Raw genomic sequence first — 23,720 nt, forward strand, 5'->3', positions numbered from 1 at the left:
AATTTGCACCTTAAGATTATTACCTTGGAAGCAATATAGAGTTCATTGGAGAGGTACAAGACTGAAGGAAGAGAGCCAACTGTAAATACTGAAAAAAATATTTTTGAGTGAGAGATGAAGCCTAAAATAAGCTGCAGCACTAAATATGGAAAAGGTTATGAGAGCTGTTCAGGAGATAGAATTTTTTAATTACAGGTGACATGCAATATTATATTAGTTTCAGGTTTACTATATAGTGATAAGACATTTATATACCTTATAAAGTGATCACCCCAACAAGACTAGTACCCCTAAGGGAGACAAAATTACCTAGAGTTTGTAACAGGTCAGATAGCGAAGCAGAGGCAGGTATGTAAAAATAAGCAAATTCAATTTTCTGGCTTTAGTAACTGGGTGGAAAGATAACGCTGCCAGTCACCAGAAGAGGTAGATAATGAGTAGGTTTAAAGTAACCATAATAACCCCTGTTTACAAAATGTCAACAGTGAGATGTTTCTTTGGAACATCTATGTGAAGATACCTAATAGGCATCCCAGGAAATAATTCTGTGCTGGAGAGGTAGTTTAGGAGGAAGTCATGGATGTGGATACAGAGCAAGATGAGACACAAAACAGATCAAGAAAGAATAATCACAACTGTATGTTATCTCAGACGAGTAGAAAGAAGAGAGTAAGCAAAGCCAAATTTTGCAGATTGTGGTAGTTAATCCAGAAAGATGGCCGCCATCAAGTTCTTCCCTTCATATTTACAGAAGCCACTTCTCTACTGACAGAGTTTGCTTCTTGGCCTCTTGAAACTGAGCTGGCCCTCAGATTCCAGAGTACCTGTGTGGCACTCTGACCAACAGAATGTAGCTTAAGTGAGGCTCTGACACTTGTGAAGCCGGGCCTGAAGAAAATGAGCAGCTTCTGGCTTCTTTCATCTTGAAATTCTCCTTCTCAGAACACAACTGCTGGTCGGTTAAGTCCAAGCAGCCACATGAAGAAGCCTGTAAGTAGGAGAACTAAGGCCCCACATATAGCCCCAGCTGAGCTTCCAGCCAGTATCCAACATCAATTCCCAGCAATGAATTTAAGGCCATTTTGGATCTTTTGGCCTTCCCAGTACCCCAGTCTATATCACTTACAGCAAAAGAACCATCCAGTCAACCCAAAAAATCATAAATAATAAACTGTTATAGTTTTAAACCACCAAATCTTGGGTGAATTGTTAAAAGGAAATAGAGAACCAAAACAAAAGTCAAGTAAGATACCAAAGGGATTCACAACAGGCCTCCCCAAGATGTGCTACTTTGGCATGGGGATTATTTTGAGCTGAAGGCAATGGAGATCCTACAAGCTCAAGAGAACCGGTACTGTTCCCTTAAAGAATTTAAACTGAGGACTTGCCCACAAAAGTTATCACCAGAAATAACTTTTTAGGACCTAGGGCAGGGAAAACTTCTAATTATTTAATATCTGCTCTTTTTATCCTAGGAATGACCTTCCTCCCCTCTGAAACCTTAAAGGTGCCTCATCTCATTTTTCAGCTCAGAATGTCATAAATGCTCATTTTTACCCTTCTTTATTTGAAACTCTCATGCATGTGGTGTGTCTAACTCTTTCACATATATAGGGTTCCCATGAGTACATATGTAATTAAATTTGGTTATTTTCTCTTGTTAATCCATCTTAAGTATTGATTTAATTATTAGACCAGCTGAAATAACCCGGGATGGTAAAGGAAAATTTCTTCCTCATACACAATAAGAACTGAAAATAATCCAGGTTACTCTTAGCCTTCAAAGGAACAGTTTCAGGAGAATGGTAGGGCAGATTCCAGGCCTTGACTTGCTAAACATTAAATGACAGTCAAGGAGCAAAAATAGCCCTGACTGGTGTAGCTCACTGGCTTGGACGTCATCCTGCGAACCTAAAGGTCACCAATTCAATTCCTAGTCAGGGTACATGCCTGGGTTGCAAGCCAGGTATCCAGGTGGGCACAGGTAAGAGGCAAGCAATCACACGTTGATGTTTCTCTCCCTTTCTTTAACCCTCCCTTCCCTTCTCTCTATATGTAAATAAATAAAATTTGTTTTTAGAAAAAGCAAAAATAAGTATAGACTGTGGATAATTTTATGTTGAAAATTCATATACTGGCACTAATTTATAGCTGAAAAAGCAACTGTTAAATTGATATATATATATAAACATTTATAATGTGCTTTAAGTACATATTTTATATAAATTTCCTAACAAATGACCAAAGTTGTACTCAGAATTATCAACTCACACATAAAAATACTGAAGAGCATTAACAATCAAGTAAAAGGGGAGAATCATAATTCTGAAAAGCACTGCTTTTTCCAGATATTTTAATAAGTTAAAACAGTCATATTTTATAATTCTATATTATCTAACAACCAGAGTTACTGTGATCATAATGTTTTTTCTTTACGTGATATTCTTTGTGTTATAGCAGATTAAGCAAGAGGCATCCTTTTTTGCTTTTAAGAGAAGCATGAAAAAAAATTTTTACAAGTAGAATGAAATCAAACTTGCTTCCTTAGTGGTGGTATAAGACAAGAGTTCTCAACAATAGCAAAAGAAAAGCAAAATTATATTGCTGTGTTATTCTAAGTAATTATAGTTTAGTTTAATTTAATTTTTAAAATGGCGAGGCAAAATTGTCAAGAAGCAGAATGTATATGTGTGTTTACTGTTAAATTGGTAATTACAAAAGAAATTTTTGAAAATAATTCTGAAATTTTAAATCTTTGCTATATTTATTATTTAACAACTTACCATAAAATCTTCTAAACAAAGCATATATTCTTTATTAAACAGAATATGATACATATAACTTAACCATCTTTTGATAACTTACAATCTCCATTAAAAACATAACTTCTAGACCATACTACAGACACTAATATAGATCACTGCTGGGCAAGAAAAGAAAAGGTTACAATAGTAAAGGAGAAAAGCTATGCTGAGGATAGACTTAAATTAAATCACATAAAAATACTGCTATTTTCACAAACTAACTATTCATCTGTAAACAGTGACATTACATATGTTCATAACATTGCACTTCAAAACTATTATACCATACCTACCGCTTCAGGGCAAGATTAGCCTCCCCTCCGTGACCTGAATCATTACCAGCATCATGAACTGCCTCATAGTGTTTGAAAAGTTCATCAGCAGATCCAAGAGATTTCATACACTGGGGACATATGAAACCCTGTAGAAAAGGCAGAAAAAAATATTTCAAAATACTGTTTAATATTGCAAAATAATTATTTGTATATTATGAAATATAGTCAAGTGTCTTATTCACACAATGGTGCCAATAAGTACGTTATAATTTGGTATTAACCCCAAATTCTGGTTTTGTACACAGGTACATCACTGTCTCTTCTGATTGGAGTTTATAAAATATAAAGAAATCCCTTACAACCATTTTTTAGGTTGAATAAATTAATGGCTAAAGTATACAATTCTAATCTGTGAAATTAGTTCTAATTCGGAGGACCAGTAGAGAACATACGCCATTGTATCCTCCCTCTCTCTAGATATCCCCATCAATAAAATAATCTCTGCTCCAATCTACTTCATAGGAATGAAAACAATAAAATTAAGAATATGAAGCACTCTCATCACTGAATGAGGAAATGGGTAATATAATATATAACTCATAACTACCAGAGTATCTACAGTGCTTGAGAAGTAAATCTTCTCACTACTCTAAGATAAATACTGCAAAAGCCTAAAATTAATATACAGACCCATAGAATAGAAAAAACTTACAAATAATCCCAGAATTATTAAATGGTTATGGGGTACCAAATCCTGCATGACTATCCCCCCAAATGATCTCTTGACACCTCTCTCTCCATACAGCATGCTTCAACAATACTAAAATACTGAAGTACCTTTTTAAAATATACTTATTTATTTTATTATTATTATTATTTTACTATTCACCCCCCTTTCACAGCTAAGAAAACAGGGCCACAGAGGTTAACACCTTGCCCAAGAGCACAGAGTGATGAGAGGCCAAGCAGGACTCAGGCCTAGGCTACCCTATGCTGCCGAGTTGCACCCTTACCGACTGGGCACTCTGCCTCTCCTGCCGTCATTCCTACCACGGTGGGCAGGGGAGAGGAGAGAGAAGCACTTAGTGGCTACCTGCCCTGGGCCAGGCACTTGACAAACACCTGTATGCTTTAATCTCATTAGAACCCAGTGAAGAATGAGCCATGACACAGCTCATGTTAGGAACAAGACCAGAGAAGTCTAATCACCTGCCCAGGCTACAGAGCCTAGGAAGGGGTCAAGCTGAAGTCCAAACTTCAACCTGAGTTCTGTTCAGAAGGTTCCTGCCCCAACCCAAAGGGCCCCTCCCCAATCTGCATGGGGATGGGGACCAGGAGGAAGGGAAAGAGAAGAGGGGTGGGGAAACTAGGCTTCAGAGGGTATCGTCAGGCCTGGCAGCTGTCTCAGGCTTCCCAGGGGTCCACAGGAACCTCCAGATCTTTTCCCCACCCTTGCCTGGCGTGAGTGGAGGACTAGAAGCAGTTCTGGTATTCTCTGGGGTAAAACAACAGCCTCAGGCTTCACTCCAAGGGACCAGAGGTAAGGTCCTGTGGATCCCCCTTCCTGGGCATCTGTCAGCTGCCAGGGATGGGTGGGTATTGCTAACCCCTGTACTCTTCAGCGGCACCTCCTGATCCATGGACTTGGGCAAACAGAAATAAGGCCTGTAGGTAGGCACCTCCTCCAGAGGACAAAGTTAACAACCCAGATTGCCAGGTAGCAGGTCTGGAGAGCACGGGGCAACTCAGCCCAGAGCAACTCTGAGCCCAGAAATCCAAGGATGGTAAGGGAGCTGCAAAGCACACCAGCTAGGATATAAGTGTTGCCTCCTAGGATGAAATTGGTGATGACACAGCCTCTACTCAGGGCTTCAGCCTGAGTCCCCTCTAACCCAGCCTCTGCTAGCCCCAAGAAAGGGACAAGGTGGGTGGGACCAACTCTGTGGCTAAGGACAAATGTATGGAGGGGAAGGGAGCAGATGCATGGTGGGGAGGCCAGAGGGGCCTCACCAAAGCAGGCACCACTCGTACAGCACAGCCAGGAGTGTGGACAGGAGTGTCCCAGCAGCAGCTACCCCTAGCCATGAAGCCCATACGCCATCCTAACAAAGCAGGGACTCCTCCTCCTCTGTCCTCAGCTAAGGGGTAGCATGCAGCTCAGGGTTGCTCACCAGAAGGTCAGTGCTGGGACCCTCAGCCATATGGATGTCAGGACATTCACCAACACAAACTCATTCTCCTCTGGGGCACTGTCAGGTTCTGGGCCCAAGGAGTCACAGCTGATGGCAAAGTCCACAGAGCAGCCAGAGAATAGCTGGCTGTCCTAGGAAAACAGCCTGCCTGGTTTGCTCAGCTCTGCCCCTGAGCTCCAATTGTCAGAGCTTCTGTCTGCACAGGATGAGCTGCCTCCAGCAGTGGCACCTGTGGGCACTGGAGACACTGGTGTCTCCTCTGTGGGTCTGTTGCTGCTCCTGATAGTGGGTGTTACATTGGCAGGCACCTTGCTGGGCACCAAGGTTGTAGGCAACCTGTGTTCAGCCACCAAGCCAACCTTGGTACCTTCCTTGGGTGGTGCTGGGCCAGCATAGGCAGTTTGGATGGTTGATAGGCTAGACTGGTGGGCACATTAGTGGGCATTATACCGGGAGGCTTCGACCTGTTGGGCAAGTTGGAAGGCACTGTGCTGCTAAATGCTGAGTAGAGGGGCACCCCGGAGTGTGGTGTGCTGGTAGTCATAGAGTTGTGGGCACCCCAACCCCACTGCAGCAGATGGTAGCCTCAGCCTACCAGTACCCCCTGCAGAGGAGGAAGAGGTGCCAATAGACAGAGCTGATATGGGGGGTCCAGAAAAGCAGCTTGCCCTGGGGGTGGAACAGGCCAGGGGCTGGAAGGAAACAGTCGAAGATACAGGCCCGTGAGATGATGTAAGGCAGGAGACCAGACTGCAGTTGGCAAAATTTCTATGTGGGTACTACCCAGTTCTGTGTCCTGCTCCTCAGGCCCACCGGAGGACAGAGGGCTGAGGGCTGCCACATCAGAGGAGGGCTGTAGGGGGCCTCCTCAGGACAGTCAGAACTGGATATGTGTAAGGCCCTGAACACACCATGGCACTTCACATTTCTCTGACTTTGCATGTACTGCTTTCTCCTCCAACACTATCCACATTACTATATTCATGTAATACATAAAGCTTTTCATCTATGTTTCCCTAATGGCTAATGTAGAATTTTGAACATACTATATACTTTCTACATTGTATATTTATTTTATGAAATGTGAATGAACCTAACAATGCAGAATTTGGTGAAGAAAAAAAGATTTAACAGCTTACAGATTACCAAACCTTCTGAGGGAAAGACTGAACTAAGCAATAAGTACTCTGAACACTATTTACTATTTTTAGTAAAAACTAAAAAGAAATAAATTAAAATTGTGCTTCTTTGTTGGATATTATGCAAATAGCATATCCTCACTTACCATTCATGTACATCAAGTGGCCAAATGAAGGCTCACTGAGTATTGGAAATACTGATATGCAGACACAGACACACGTCACCAGACAATGCTGTAACACACGTATGTGTGAAAAACTGTGGACACACAGGGGAAGACACAGCTACCTCTGCTTGTGGAAACAGTTAATGCTTTAAAAAATGAGATATACATACACACATGCATACATATACATATACATGTATGAATGAGACACTGGAATTAGTTACTATAGAATGAGTAACATTTACTTGTGAGAAGTAAAAGAAAGACATTCTAAGCAAATGGAGGAGCATCACCAACGATGCAGGAAGAGGTCATGCCATGACAGTCATGCCATGTTTGGGAAACACAGGCATGTCATGATGAGAGAGCCAGAGTGAAGGGCAGGGGCACAGCAGGTGAATGAAGGCAGTGATCCCCTACAAAACTCCTGAGACAAGCAAAGACAGTAGTACTGAGGATATGCCTTTGGACAGCAGAATAATGCCATTAGGCCCCCAGAGATATTTGGTACTCAGCACTGTCTTTTGAATGAATGAATGCTCCCAGTTTGTGTGTTAATCTAACTGGTATTCAACTCTCTTTCTTCCAAACCATCTCATTTCTACTACCACGTTGTATAATGGCTCTACATTATGCTTAACATGGCATTCTTGTAACTTCTGCCCAGTAACTGTTACACTGTACCAGCTGGAATGCCTTTAGCGCAACAACACATGGACCCTACAACATTCAGCCTGTCATGTCTCTTTTATGTCTTAACTTCTGCTAGGACATAGAAGACAAATTGTAGAGTATTCCTCAGAGAACCCACATCCAGATGACACTTCAGTCTTCACAATTTGGGCTCTCTGACTAGCATCTCCACTTCCAACGTTTGGCTCTAGGAGCCTAAAAGACACCAGAAAGCTAACGTTCGCATGACGGTGTGCCACACATTATCAAAACTTCTAAGTATCACCAGGTTCATAATTCAGAAAGAGCTGATTCACCCCTAAAGATACATTTTAGAAATTCAGTAATATATATTTAATAATGAAAATATTCCACCTATGTAAATTTTCCATGTGATTAGAGCTTGCCCGTTTAAATAAAACTCCAATTTTGATATATTAATGATAAAAATAAATCTTTCCAAAATACATAAATTTCCTCAACTTCTTAAATAGGTGATACTAAACCTTTGCTTGATGTCTCAGAGGCATAAATTATTAATCACTGATTTGGGTGCCATCCACTCTATTAATTGTGGCAAGACTCTTTAATACCTGTACCACATTTTACAGCTTTTCCTACATTCTGTCTTGCCTTTCAACAATCATTTCTGAAAATTATTTGCATGCTATGTCTAACAATGTTAGTCAGCTACAGATAGGAAGGTTAGATTAAAAATATTTTATTAAAACAACATCACTCATTTTTAAAAAAGAAGTAAAATAGGCTTAGAATGAGTGCCTGAGTGATACTCCATGAATAGAATACATGATCTCTTTAGCTCAAGGTGATACTATTTCTGGATGTTAAGAGACTCCACCTCTATTTTTTCTAAACTATTTTCAAGGGGATTGAGGTTGTTAGGTAGATAACTTCCACAAAAGTGGAAGTTTGCTGTTGTTAGCAAACAAAACACTAAAAATAGTCAGCTACATTCATTACCCTTAATCATTCCAAATTCTCACCCACTTAAAAAAAACCCACACACATTTTACCTAATATTAAAAACAGTAAGTTCTTTACTCTTATATTCAGTTATCTGCAATCCTTTCTCAGATTTCCTACAGCTAAAAACTTAACTTGATACTTATGGTATCCCTGTAATACCAAATGTCCTTTGAATTAAAAAGAAAGTTCTTATCTAAGTGACCCAGGTGAGATTGTCCCTTCTGATTTTGAGGGCTACAAATCAGAACAGTTAACCCACACTTCTGAAAGGAAAACAATTAGTAAAATGCTAAGCAGAGTTCCAAGAATCAGTTAGACCTCTATGTTAGCACTGCTCCAGCAAGTTTCACCAACATCCGTTTTCCCTACCACCCCAGAGAATGTCCAGTTTAATTTTTTTCCCAGTGAAGTTTATCCGATGTCCCCTCAAGATAAATTAGTCATTGCACTCTTTTTGCCAATAAAATCTATCATAGACACTTCCTGGGGTAGATATCGTATCTTACCTTTTTGTCTCCTTGACCTAGCAAAATACCTGGCAACACGTTACACTATTAATATGTTAAATAACTGAGTGTTTGGTGAGATCATTTCCTTATATGAGTAACTGCCTCACAGAGAAAAAGTTGAGTCTGATATTTTTGTCTTTCCTAATATAAAAATTTTCATCCTTTTGTTAAGATTTATAAAAAAAGGGGGAAAAAGCTATGTTTCTCTTTTTTTAGAACACTGCAGTAATTTTCAAGGGAAAGATATATCAGGATCATCAGAGGAACTTTTTCCAGCCTAAAAATGGACAACACCTCCCCTCACTGGACCCCACTCCCAGCCTTAGACATGCACCAGTTGTACACACCACTGAGAAACATTGGGTGTGTGTCACTCTGTCATCTCAGATCTGGAGAGTCAGAAGACTGGTAGACCCAGGTTCTAATGCTGTCTATTTTCCCAAGACAGTAACTGCTCACATGCAAAATCCTCTTTCTGTGTAAGAGCAAAGCATTTTAACCAAAAGCATTTTAATACATTCATTACTAAAGCATTACCTATATAATTAAGATACAGCTTAAATGTTGAAATAAAATGTCATTCACATACTTCAAATTTCATAACAAAATTTATGCACAGATACCAACTTAAACTTTTATACTTGTTTACAGATTCACCAAAAGATAGCTGCAAACAGTAAAAGAAACCAAGCCAATTTCCCAGGAGCCTCTTCTCCTTACTGAATTTTCTTTAAAGCATGCATAATTAAAGCAATCAATCCCATATTCCCTTGTAGCATAAAAAGGTATACGACACCAAGCCAAGGAAAAACAAAGCTATTTTGAGCATCCCATAACCAAGCTGCTAAAACAAAATATACAGGACCCACAGTAGCACTGGCGTCATTAAGAAGTTCCTGTCCTCTTGTTTCATTTTCAGCGTGCACTTTCTGGTAATGCTCCGACAAATCAATAGAAGTTATACATCTTTTCATACATAATGGACAGATGAAACCCTGTGAAATAACAACTTTCAGGATGATTTACATAAAAGTTATTTATAAAATAAAATACAGACAATGTAAATAGACATGACAAGAAAACAATTAGTATTATCTCTTCTTAGAATATGTAAAGGAAAGTTTGGGGTAGTTATGTCATAAAATATGGAAAATCAATACAAAGTAAAATTGCTAAAATTAATCCCCATCTTATGCTATAAAGTGCCATTGGTTCATTTTTTAAATTATAATAACCCAGTGTTTATTATTAATTGGATTATTATTTTTGTTTATGACTCTTTATCCTTACTTGAGAGCTATTATTAGCAAGTTAGCTTTTACTTTCATCAAGAAATGTCTAGTAAGTATAACAAATACCTTTGTGTGATACAATATACTAAACAAAATTTCTTATAATGAAAGCAATTTTTTTAAATTTTATTGATTATGCCATTACAGTTGTTCTATTCCCCCCCTTCATTTCCCTCCATCCTGCATCCTCCACCCCCACCATTCCCCTCTTTAGTCTATGACCATGTGTCTCAAGTTTTTAGATACTATGTTTCCCATACTATTCTTGCCCTCCCCCTATTTTCTACCTACTGTCTATGCTACTTATTTTCTGTACCTTCTCCCACCTTCTCCTCCTCCCACCCCCCTGTTGCTAACCCTCCATGAGATCTTCATTTCTATGGTTCCGCTCCTGATCTAGCTGTCCTCTTGGTTTGCTTTTGTTTTAGGTGTGGTTCTTAATAACTGTGAGTTTGCTGTCCTTTCACTGTTCATATTTTTTATCTTCTTTTTCTTAGATAAGTCCCTTTAACATTTCACATAATAAAGGCTTGGTGATGATGAACTCCTTGAACCTGACCTTATCTGAGAAGCACTTTATCTGTCCTTCCATTCTAAATGAAAACTTTTCTGGATAGATCAATCTTGGATGTAGGTCTTTGGATTTCATGACTTAGAATACTTCTTTCCAGCCCCTTCTTGCCTGTAAGGTCTCTTTTGAGAAATCTGCTGACAGTCTGATGGGAACTCCTTTGTATGTGACTGTCCCCTTATCTCTTGCTGCTTCTAGGATTCTCTCCTTCATTTTAATCTTGGCCAATGTAATTATGATGTGCCTTGGTGTGTTCCTTCTTGGGTCCAACTTCTTTGGGACTGTCTGAGCTTCCTGGATTTCCTGGAAGTCTATTACCTTTGCCAGATTAGGGAAATTCACCTTTATTATTTGTTCAAATAAGTTTTCCACTGGTGGATGTTCCTTTCCCCCTTCTGGTACCCCTATAATTTGGATGTTGGAGCATTTAAAGATGTCCTGGAGGTTCCTAAGTCTCTTCTGATTTTTTTGAATTCTCGTTTCTTCATATTTTCCTGTTTGACCATTTTTTTCTTCCTGCTGGTTCACTCCCTTGATTTGAGTCCCAGTTTCCTCTTCATCACTATTGGTTTCCTGTGCAATTCCCTTCATTTCAATTAGTTTAGCCTTCATATGTTCCTCTAATTTGTGACTAAAATCAACCAGTTCTGTGAGCATCCTGATCAGCAATATTTTGAACTGTGCATCTGAAAATTTGGCTATTTCTTCGTCACTTAGAGTTATGGGCTCTGGGGCTTTGAGATCTTCTTGAGCCATTTTTGGTCTGTTCGTGCCCGTTAAGTATGAGGAGCGGAGCCTTAGATGTTCACCAGGGCCCAGGGTTGTGACGCTGTATGTGGGGGCGGGGTCAGAGCAGGGAAATGGCTTCTTCTGCTGCCTCTCACCACTGGGGCCTGCTCGGTCCCATCTCACCACCCACTCCCTTGCCAGTCTATCTGTGCATGAATGCACAGTCCACAGTCAACCCGCCACCCTGCGCCCTCACTGGGTCCGCGGGTCACTCACTGGGTCCGCCCATTGCAACCCCAAACCTGGGATCCGCGTGCCTGCATCCATCTGACAGAGTTTTCCTGTGCAACTCTGCTCTGCTGGCTGCTGGCTTCACCCCTCTTACTGGTCAGGCTGAAGAATTTGTTGTTATCAGACTTCCAAAAAGTTCAATTTTCTGTGTTCTGGCTGTGTTTTCTGTTGCTAATATTTTGTTGTCTCTAAACTTGGTTGTGTGAGAAAGCATGGCATCTCCACCTATGCCTCCATCTTGGTGGAAGTTAATGAAAGCAATTTTTAGTCTTCATCATATCCCCATATTCTGAGATACCTGTCTTGCCCACACCCATAGTTGTCTGTAGGTGGCCCTTCATTTTACTTTTCTGAGTCAAATAATACCATTTGAAAAAAATCTTTCCAATTCCCTATACCTAACAAAATCTGTATTTTAAAATGTGAACTGTTACACTGAGCTATGGTTTAGAAGTTTGTCAAGAATAGTAGAAGACAAGAGACTAGAAAAATTAGCAGTATCAAGGGAAAATTAAACAAAATGAGGACAGTGGTGAAGAAAAACAGGTCATAAAGTTATAATGCCATGACTTTAAAGTAGAAGAAGCAGAAAGCCTAAACAGACCAATAACAGCTGACAAAATCAAAGCTTTAATCAAAACACTCCCAGCACACAAAAGCCCTGGACTGGATGGTTTCACAGGAGAATTTTACAAAACATTTAAGGAAGAGTGAACCCCTAACCTGCACAGACTATTCCAAAACATCCAAGAAGAAGGAAGACTCCCAAACTCTTTTTATGAAGCCAATATCATCCTAATCCCAAAACCAGACAAAGATACAATGAAGAAAGAAAACTACAGGCTGACATTGGTGGTAAATATAGATGCAAAATCCTCAACAAAATATTGGCAAACCACACCTAGCAATACATTAAAAAGATCATATACCATAATCAAATGAGATTCATCCCAAGGATGCAAGTATGATACAATATTCACAAATCAATAAACATAATACATTACACAAACAAAAGGAAAGACAGAAATCACATGATCATATCAATAGAGGTAGAAAAAGATTTGATAAGGTTCAGCACCCATTTATGATAAAAACACTCAGAAAGTGGGAATAGAGGGAGCATTCAACATAATAAAGACCATATATGAAAGACCCATAGCCAACATCATACTCAGCAGCCAAAAATTGAAAGCTTTCCCACTAAGATCAGAAACAACAGAAGGATGTCCACTTACTTTTACCACTTCTATTCAAAATAACATTAGAAGTCTTAGCCACAGCAATCAGACAAGAAAAAGAAATAAAAGACATCCAAATTGGAAAGGAAGAAGTAAAATTGTTATTATCTGCAAATGGCATGATAGTATACATAGAAAATCCTATAGACTCCACCAAAAAAACTACTCAACCTAATAAATGACTTTGGCAAAACGGTGGGATACAAAGTCAATATCCAGAAATTAAAGGCATTTTTGTATACCAACAATGAAACAACAGAAGCAGAAATCAAGAAAAAAATTCCATTCAATATAGCAAAAACAAAAATAAAATATCTGGGAATAAACCTAACCAAGGAGGTAAATAACCTGTATGCAGAAAACTACACAACACTGAAGAAAGAAATCAAAGAAGACACAAACAAATGGAAACATATACCATGTTCATGGATTGGAAGAATTAACATCATCAAAATGTCCATACTACCCAAAGCAACTTATAGATCAATGCAATTCCTATTAAAATACCAATGACATATTTCACAGATATAGAACAAACAATTCAAAAATTTATATGGAACCATAAACAACCTCAAAGAGCCGCAGCAATTTTGAGAAAGAAGAACAAAGCAGGAGCGATCACAATACCTGATATCAAACTGTATTATAAGGCCACTGTAATCAAAACAGCCTGGTACTGGCATAAGATAAGACACATTAAACAATGGAACAGATTAGACAGCCCAGAAATAAACCCAAATCTCTATGGCTAATTAATATTTAACAAAGGGGTAGAAACATAAAATGGAGTAAAAATACCCTCTTCAACAAATGGTGTTGGAAGATCTGGACAGCTACGTGCAAAAAAATGAAACTCAACCACCTACTTATACCAAATATAAAAATGAACTCAAGATGGATAAAAGACAAATATAAATCACAACACCGTGGAAGTCCCAGAAAAGAACATAGGCAGGAAAATCTCAGATATTCCATACAGCAATATTTTCACCGATACATCCCCTAGAGCAAGGGACATAAAGGAAAGAATAAACAAATGGGATCTCATCAAAATAAAAAGGTTCTGCATGGATAAAGGAAATAGCACTAAAATGAAAAGAGAAACAATCATATGGGAAAATATATTTGCAAATGATACCAGAGACAAGGGTTTGAACTCCAAAATTTATAAAGAACTCACATGACTCCACTCTAGGAAGACAAACAACCCAACTAAAAAAATGGGAATAGAACTTGAACAGACACTTCAAGGAAAACATACAGAGAGCCCAGAGACATATAAAAGGATGCTCAGCATCACTAACATCAGAGAGATACAAAATAAAACCACAATGAGATACCACATCACAACCATCAGAATGGCCATCATAATAACCAAATCAATAAAAAAGAAGTGCTGGCGAGGTTTTGGAGAAAAGGGAACTCTAGTACATTGCTGGTGGGAATGCAGACTAGTGCAGTCACTGTGGAAAACAGTATGGAATTTCTTAAGAAAACTAAAAATGGAAGTGCTTTTGACCTGGCAATTCCACTGCTGGGCCTACACCCTAAGAATCCTGAAACACCAATTCAAAAGAGCCTATGCGCCCCAATGTTCATAGCAACACATTTACAATAGCCAAGTGCTGGAAGCAACCTAAGTACCCATCAGTAAATTAATAGATCAAAAACTATGGTACATTTACATGATGAAATACTATGCAGCAGAAAAAAAGGAGCTCCTACCCTTCAGGACAGCATGTATGGATCTGGAGAGCACTGTGCTAAGTGAAATTAGAGAGACGGAAAAAGACAAATACCATATGATCTCACCTATACGTGGAAACTAATCTATAAAACAAATAAGCAAGCAAAATATAACCAAAGACATTGCACTTAAGAACAAACTGACAGTAACCAGAGGGGAGGTGGGAGAGGATAATGAGGGGAAAGGGGAAAGGGTTGTCAGGAACATGTATAAATGACACATGGACAAAGCCAACAGAGGATTGGATTGAGAGTGGGAAGTGGGAATGGCTGGGGAAGGGGTGAGAGGAGGGGGGAAAAAATGAAGACAACTGTACTTGAACAATTTTTGAAAATTAAAAAAAAATTGTAAAGGCATCATTGACTTTTTTTCTATCACAGCTTTATACCTTTCACTTTACTCTGGTTTATTTACATTTTCACATAAAATCATACAATTGTTTATGCAAAAATATTTACTCAGTATGATTACTATACTCTATCCACTATGCTATGGTGCTGAGAACACACATATATATGAATTTATTGGTTGTTTCTCTTTAGAGAACCCTAATATACCTATCCCCTCAAAAAACCTATTGGAATGAATAAATGATTTAGCCAGGGTGTAAAATAAAAGATAGGCATACAAATGCTGACTTCTGTATCACAGAAACAAACAAGTGGAAAATAAAATTAGAAGCAATACTATTTACACTAGCATGAAGAACACAAATTACCAATAAATAAATTTAATAAAAGATTTAATAGCCCTGTCTGGTGTAGCTCAGTGGATTGAGCGTGGGCCTGCGAACCACATGATCATGGTTCGATTCCCAGTCAGGGCACATGCCTGGGTTGCAGGCCAGTTCCCAGCAGGGGATGCACGAGAGGCAACCATACATTGATATTTCTCTCCTTCTCTCCTTCCCTTCCCCTCTAAAGATAAATAAATAAAATCTTTTAAAAAAATATTTAATATAAGGTCTGGCTGGTGTGGCTCAGTGGATTGAGCACCAGCCTGAGAATCAAAAGGCCACAGGATTGATTCATATGCAGTCAGGGCACACGCCTGGTTTTCAGGCCACGACCCCAGCTGGGGGAGTGTGAAAGGCAACCTATCAATGTTTGTCTCCCACAGCAATGTTTCTCTCCCTCTCTTTGTTCCCCCTCACTTCTCGTCTCTAAAAAAAGATAAAAAATTTAAAAAGATATATAAGACTTCTACACTGAAAACTGCCAAACAGCCCTGGCTGGTGTAGCTCAGTGGACTGAGTGCGGGCTGCAAACCAAAGGGTCGCCAGTTCGATTCCCAGTCAGGGCACATGCCTGGGTTGCAGGTCAAGTCCCCCCAGTGGGGGCCACATGAGAGGCAACCACACATTGATGTTTCTCTCCCTCTCTTTCTCCCTCCCTTCCTCTCTCTATAAAATAAATAAATAAATAAAAATTTTTAAAAAGAGTTCTGTTAAAAAAGAACTGCAAAACAGCTCATAAAGTTAAAGAAGTAGAATTATATTGTGTGCAAGAATCAGAAGATTCAATATTAAGATGGCCTCTCCCCAAATTAATCTATAGGTTAAATATAATCCTAATCAAAATCCTAGTAGAACTTTTCTCAAGTATAAATATAGAAATGCGAAGAGCCCTATTACATAAAAAATAAAACATCTGAAAAGAACAACAAAATTGGGAGACTTAAACTATCTGATTTTGAAGACTTACTATGAAATTATACAGTAATTAAGACAGTATTGGCATAAATAAAGACCAATGAAACAGAATAAAGATAATGGAAATACAGCCACACATATAAGGTCAACTGAATTCTCACAAAAGTGAAAATGTAATTCAATGGGAAAAGGTAACATTTTCAACAAATGGTACTAAAACAACGATATAGGAAAATGTGGTTTCCACATTTATGTGGAAAAAATGAATTTTAAACACTATCTCACACCATAAGAAGTACAAATTGGTATGTACGAAATAGGGGAATATTGAGAAGAGTGCAGGAAATGAAGTAGCCGAAGAACTTACATGCATCGTCCATGGACATGAACTAAGGGAGGGGACTGCTGGAGGGAGTGAGGGAACTCGGTGGAGGGGACAAAGGGGAAAAAAATTGGGACAAGTGTAATAACAAATCCAATAAAACATCTCAAAAGTAAAATAAAAAATTAAAATTAAAGAAATTTTAATAATCATAGATTTGCATGTACAACCTAAAATAATTTTTTTAATCAGAGGAAAGCATAACAATGTCTTTGCAATCTTAGGGGTACAAAAAAATTCATAGAACTTAAAAAGCATTAACCATTAAAAAAAAAGGCTGACAAATTGGACTTGACCCAAATTAAAAACTTCTCCTTGAAAACAAGCTGCAGACTGAGAAAATATCCACATCCCATCTATCTGACTGAGGTGGAAGGCCTAAAATTGAGGCCCAGTATTATATGCTGCCTTGACGAGTGATGAAACTTCACTTGTCATTTCAGACAACTTACTGTATTTTTTGGACTGTAAGATGCACCTAGGTTTTAGAGGAGGAAAATAGAAAAAAAATTTGAAGCAAAAAATGTGGTAAAGTATTTAATAACATAATATTTCACCAATGTAAATGTAAACAGAACTCAACAGCAGCATTAACAACCATATTCCACCCAAATTTGCGGGGGGAAGGGAGAGGGCAGGGTGCATGTTATAGTTTGAAAAACATAGTAAGTGTTAAATTCCCCTTCCTCCAGTGAAAAAAACCCTCTTTCCCACAGGAAACAGGCACAGGGCCTCCTTATTATCCCTAAGTAGTGTGTGTCGGTGTCCCACCATCCATGGAGTTATTCAAACAAGCCAATCACATCCTCCTGTAAGAACCATGGGGCATCTCACTCTCTTGACACAATAAAGCCAGCCTCTCACAATCCCTGGTTGCTCATTTTGTTCCTAAGTGCAATCCTCATGTAGCTCTGTATGGCATGCAATGTCCTCCTCCCCTGGGGTGTGAATATATGTGACTAACAAACTACTCTTGATTTCATCTGACAAGTTTTAGGTTAATTATGTGTTCAGCCATCCCCATTACCTTCAACAGGGTGAACAGAAGGCAATTAATACACTGACAGAAGACTTGGATCCAGAATAAAGAACTCTCACAATTCGACAGTAAAAAAGATAAATCCAATTTTTAAATAGGCAAATTTCTGGTTGCAAACAAAATGGAATAGATGCACTTTTCCCTATTCTTTCTTGCTCAGGAAAAATCCCTAGATATTATATATAAAACAAACATCAGAAGACTCTGCAAAGTAAACAGAATAAGGCATACCAGCTAAAAATTCAAGACCCAAAGACTGACACAGTGGATTTTTCTTTTTGCCTCATATAATCTAGACTAGTTACTAGAGAGGCTGGCAACCTAGAAATTCAGTGGGCACTTACAAAAAAGCTCTAAGAAAAACTTACTCTCTCTAGCCAAAGGACCAGGAAAATGAAAATCAAATTTGGCATCATATAGGATTTTTTAATTAAATTTATTGAGGTGACATTGGTTAATAGGGTCACATAAGTTTCAAGTATACATTACTATGATACATGACCTGTATATTGCATTATGTGCAATATATAAGTAGGTTATTAGTGAGTAGTTTCATCAAGTATTAAGGATGGAAGCCAGATTGGAAAGGGATAGAGAGGAAACACAGACATTTGCTTCTGGCCATAGAATATACTAAATAGTCTGAACAACTATCCTGGTAACAACTAAATGATACAAAATATCACTATTATGTTATATAATTGTACATATTATATATTTCTTATGAACTGAATGTTTCTGTACCCCCAAATTCATGTTGAAATCCTAACCCACAATGTGATGGTGTTAGGAAGTGGGGCCTTTGGGAGGTGATTAGACTATGAGGGTGAAGAATTCATGAATGGGACTAGTGCAGTTACAAAAGAGACCTAAAAGCTCTCTCATCCCTTCTGCCAGGTGAGACAGCCACCTACGAACCAAGAAACAGGCCCTCACCAGACATAAAATTTCCTGGAGTTTTGATCCTGCACTTCTCAAACTCTAGAACTGGGAGAAATAAATGTCTGTTGTTTAAGCAGCTCAGTTTATGGTACTTTTGTTGTAACAAACAGCCTATAATGACTAAGACAATATTATATACATTATATATAATAAAATATAAAACATAACATAAATAAGCAACAAAGCAAGCCATTGCTTTATTTCTTAATATTTCTGGATATCATGATATTTCAAATTCCATTTAGATGCTGCAAAGGGCAAAATGTTAAAACCTAGAGTTTGTTCCGAATGGGAAGCCGGCCTCAGAGTAAAAGGGAAACGACCCTGAGAGAGAGAATGAGAGACTGAAAGGGAGAGATCAACAGTGACCTGGGCGAGTCCGTACCTCAGCAATGGGCACGTGGCAAAAACAATTTCCCCTGAGAATTCACAATCACCAATAAGCCTCAATTAGATTAGTTGTTGGAATTTATGTTACTGTGTAGTCTGAAGAATTTTAAGCATAGAACTTAATTTAAGAGAGTCCCAAGTAAGTGGCACCTCTAGAGCAATGCTGATGGGCATAATTTATGACATAGGTAAAAACAAATGGGAAGGAAGATAAACTGAGAATGTAAGAAAAAATGGATTCCAGTGCACAAGAGAAAGGACTGAAATTTGATAGGAAAGGAAACTTGTCTTACTAAAGTAAGAAAGAGAACAGAAATGCAAGTTTGGTGACAGAACATTTCATCTTACGACTCCTATTTTCCCATGACATAGAAGGTGACTGAGGAAGGTGGGAACAGGACAAGATACATGGGAGATTTGAGGCTAGAGAACAGATAACAACTATCTCATAAAGTAAGACAATAACCTTAATAAGAAAATACAGCAAGATTACCAGGCACTACTCATTACCCATTGGAGATCTTCTTTTTGGTCTAACTGAAATCAACAATTATTAATAGATTTCTTTCCAGGGTTAGAGCTGTTATAGCTGAGCACTTTAAATTCATCATATCATGAACACAGTTTGAAATATTTTTCTTAAAGACATTTCCTTAAAAACGTGTTCTTAATGAAGCTCATCTGGTACTTTTATTCTAGGTCTCACAATCTTATAAAATATTAACGTCAATACACATATACAAGAAGACAGATGAATTGAAAAGACAAATGGTCAGAGAGAAAAAACAGGAGGATGAATGGTTAGAAAGAAAAATATACCCAAAACACATATGAGAGAGACTCATTAACCAAGAGGTGAGGGAGGAGAGAACAGACAAAAGGGGACTAGGTAGGTGGTACTGCTGGACCCAGAAAGGGGCAACTATCAGAGCAGAATGTGTGTACATCTCTCAGGGACAGTACTATGAGTGATTTTATCTTATTCTCTTTCCTTATCTCTTTTCTCTATAATGTGCAAATATTGTTTGTTTTAAAATAATTATAATAAAGCAATTATTAAGGCTGACCTCAAAATTTTAAGTTATTTCTTTTTTACACTTATTTGTTTTCTCTGTTAATTTTTAATTATCAAAGGTATAATAAAAGTTCTTATGAAATTTTAAAGATAACCTGATTTTTCATTAGTTCAGCAGTTCATGACAGTAAAAACACATAAATATGTACTTATTAACTGAGAATTCTTTAACAACAGATTTTAAATCTTCATTAAATTGAAATTACATTAGCATTAAACACATATTAGCAATATTATTTTTCAGTCTTAATATCCATTTCCTCATTTTCACAACTAAAACCAGTATATATCTACAAGTATGATTCAAAAGTTACATTCCTTTATAAGAAAGATATAACAACTCTTCCTATGAAACTTTAAATTACCAATCATTACTCCAAATATTTGTTATTTCCCCTTAAATAATATTGAATTTTATTATCAAATTATTATTTTTCATACCTCTGAAGAGCTTTCATTATTGACATCCACTGTGTTAACAGGAGTTGCTGAAGAATCTAAGTCAGAACCTTGAGAGCCAACTCTCCCAGGAGTCTAAAACATAAACAGAAGGGGGAAATCAAAGCATATATTAACAATATATTCATAAAATATTTAATAACCTAAATAGTAATCAGGTCTAGGCTAATGCATATGAGGGGCAGCCCCCCCAAAAAATCCAAATTATCTTCTGCAGGGCAGGCCCCTTGTAGTACAGGCTTTCCCCAGTTGGTGAGTGTTCTAGGAACCCCATCTGCATCAGTATACCAGCTGGCATTATTGTTAGAGGCTGCATTTGTTTTTAATGAGTTTTTTTGAAGACCTTTTTGAGACGTTTGTCCATTTCATGATAGGTGATTTACAAGCGCACCTGCCCATATCAGGATGGGTGGTCAGCAGTTTTTGACCAAAAATTGCATGACCTCCGTGCTCACCCCAGGTCTCTATTCACCCCATCTTGCCCCAAGTGACTTTTTTCTGTTTCCCTGCGTGAAAGAAGTCCTCAAAGGGAAATATTTTGGCCATGAGGAAGAGGTGAAATTAAAAATGGCAGAAGCACTAAAAGACATCAAAATCAATGAGTTTAAAAACTATTTTGAGCAGTGGAAAAAAGTCTTCATGGGTGTATTGCATCAAATAGAGAATCCTTGAAAGGTGACTGAAATTTAAACTGTAAGAACAAATGCATATTTTTTAATAAATAAATTTCAGGGGTTTTTGGTAATCCCTCATAAGTATATGTTCTCAATAATAACAAACAGTCCTAGCAGCAATTTTTTACTGAAAACCGACTGGACCTAATACTGTATCAAGATCTCTATATGCGTTATCTTACTTTCACTCTTTTTAAATTAATAAAAATTTTACTTTTGGATATAGTGCTTTATGGTTTCAACCCACTTTCACAGAACATCTAATTTAATCACAATGACATCCCTGTGAGAGGCAGGAAAAAGGTTATCTCTATAAATGGAAGACAGATTAAAAGCAGCAAAAGGACTTCTCAAGATTTTATTGTACAAAAATCAGAAAGAAGCAGGAATAAAATACTGATCTGATTCCTCTTGCATTGCTCTGCCTACTATACCAACTAAACTACAATCATTTGAGAGGTGCTCAAAAGACCAACATAGTTCACATTATCTAGTCACCCATCCACCTACCAGCCATTACCAATCTGGCTCCAATACTTGATATTCCACCACCAAAGATATAATGTGCAGAGTTAGAGTTGTTTCTCCCCCTGCAACTGTTATCATCTAACACAATCATCATTAATATCTAAAAGTTACCTTAACGGAATTGAATGTCTATTAAAACACTGAGCAAATAGATTCAGAGCACAAGAACTGACTAATAATCCTTATTTAAAAAATAATTCTATAATTCTCACTTAAAAAAAGAGAGAACCAAGCTAGAATCTAAGTAACTTGCCCAAAATCACATAGCTAATAAATGGAATAGAGGATTTTTAGCTCCTGAAGTCTGGCTTTTAATCACTAACTTATTCTGCTTCTCCATTGGAAATATTCACTGAGCTGTACTTCAAGCACTCATCATGATCTAGAACAATTCAATACACATTTGCCTCAATAAATAAACATCTTGTAATAATCTTACTATCATCACCAAAAGTACCCTTTTTAAAACTTGCCTAAAATAATCCTATTAAACAGACCTGAATAAGCCCAAGAGGTATTCGAAGTATTTACTTCAACCAAATAAGATACCTGCAACAGATAGGCTACACCAAATGGCTGGTAATACAAAAACAGATCCATATTATCAACAACCACATGATCAATAGAAAGCAGTATTAAACTCTGCAAAAACTACTATCAAAAAATCAAATTCAAGCTTCTGGAGAAAGAACAGTACTTTAATGGGCAAAAAAAAAAGCACAAAGAAAGTTATCATTTTTTACTGTACCTTTAAAGAAAATATCACTATAATAGAAGTTTTAACAACATGAAGTTTCTTGGAATAATTACCTACTCAGATTAGTTGTATATTTGGATACAATTAAATAATCCACCAATGCACTACTGTAGTCCAAAGTAACCAATAGCTGTGTCCTGCAAATCAATCACTAAATCTAATAGTGGAGGAAAAAAAACAGAAACAAAACAAACACCTAACAGCATCAAAAATACAAATATTTATAGATGAATACCAAAAGTTTTTTCTATATTTGGTGATATACTGAGTCAGAGCTACCAAATTTTCAGTATCTCCCCTCGCCCTATATAAATCCTTTCATTAGGATTTCTTATAAAATGTAATTTTCAGTACTTATCTTGTTACTCTATTGCATCCTCAGCCCACTATAAAAACCAATTAGAAAGATTTTCAAATTTAAAAAGTTTGAAAAGCTATCTATTATATGCAGCCCTTAAGAAGGGAGCTTTAAATTATCACCTAATCCATTTATTATACATAAATGGATAACCAAAGATTTCTTAAGGCCCTTACTACTCTTTTCCTACTATTGAAAGCTAAGAATTTACCACACAACAGATAAAGTGAGAATGTATATGTACAAATGACAAGTACTATTTCATGGAGAATTTTTTTTTTTTTATTTCACGGAAAACATCTGAGGACTTCTCAGGGAGTTATCATGCTTAACCTTCTTATCATATACTTTCCCTAAGTGACCACATTTACTGCTTTAATTTTAATTAAATCTCAATGCTGACAACAATTAAACTCTAAATCTAATCCAGATCTATGCTGAACTTCAAATTCCTATTTTTCTGTCCTACTAAATATTTCTACCGGAAGGCCATGAAAGCACCCCAGAATCAGCTTATTCAAAACTGAAGTCATTATCTTTTCTTAACAAACCTTTCATTCATCTGTATTCTCTCTAAAGTTCTAGAAACATCATATACCTATCTTGCCTAAATCCAAAGCATCACCTCTCTTCCTTAACCTTCACATCCCAACACCAAACTAATTCAATCGCCTATATGAGTTCTGAATCTGTCCTTTGTCCATCTCCTTTGCCACTACCTCAGTTCAAGGTGCCATCATCTCTCACCCAACTATAAAAGATGTACTTTAGCACCATATCTCTCAATACCCACATTTCCAATTGCTTCCTGATTGATTTCCCAAAGCACCTGAAATGAATCATGTCAAAAAT

General features: G+C 37.6%; 1 protein-coding gene across 2 annotated transcripts in view; it reads right to left on the minus strand.

Annotated features, from left to right (window-relative positions):
- Positions 1 to 23,720, minus strand: part of EEA1 (early endosome antigen 1) — a 142,878-nt gene that overhangs the window by 84,781 nt on the left and 34,377 nt on the right. Inside the window, exons 2-4 of one of the 2 annotated variants that reach the window (XM_053662097.1) lie at positions 20,534 to 20,626; positions 9,615 to 9,740; positions 3,098 to 3,225 (exon numbers count right to left, since the gene is read on the minus strand). In XM_053662097.1, coding sequence (XP_053518072.1) covers positions 3,098 to 3,225; positions 9,615 to 9,740; positions 20,534 to 20,626 — 347 coding nt within the window. The remainder of the gene's footprint in view (positions 1 to 3,097; positions 3,226 to 9,614; positions 9,741 to 20,533; positions 20,627 to 23,720) is intronic. The other variant, XM_053662103.1, reaches the window with a different exon arrangement.

The sequence above is a fragment of the Artibeus jamaicensis genome, unplaced genomic scaffold (genome assembly GCF_021234435.1).
Source record: "Artibeus jamaicensis isolate MK-2021 breed Jamaican fruit bat unplaced genomic scaffold, CSHL_Jam_final contig_1028, whole genome shotgun sequence".
Lineage (NCBI taxonomy): Eukaryota > Metazoa > Chordata > Mammalia > Chiroptera > Phyllostomidae > Artibeus > Artibeus jamaicensis.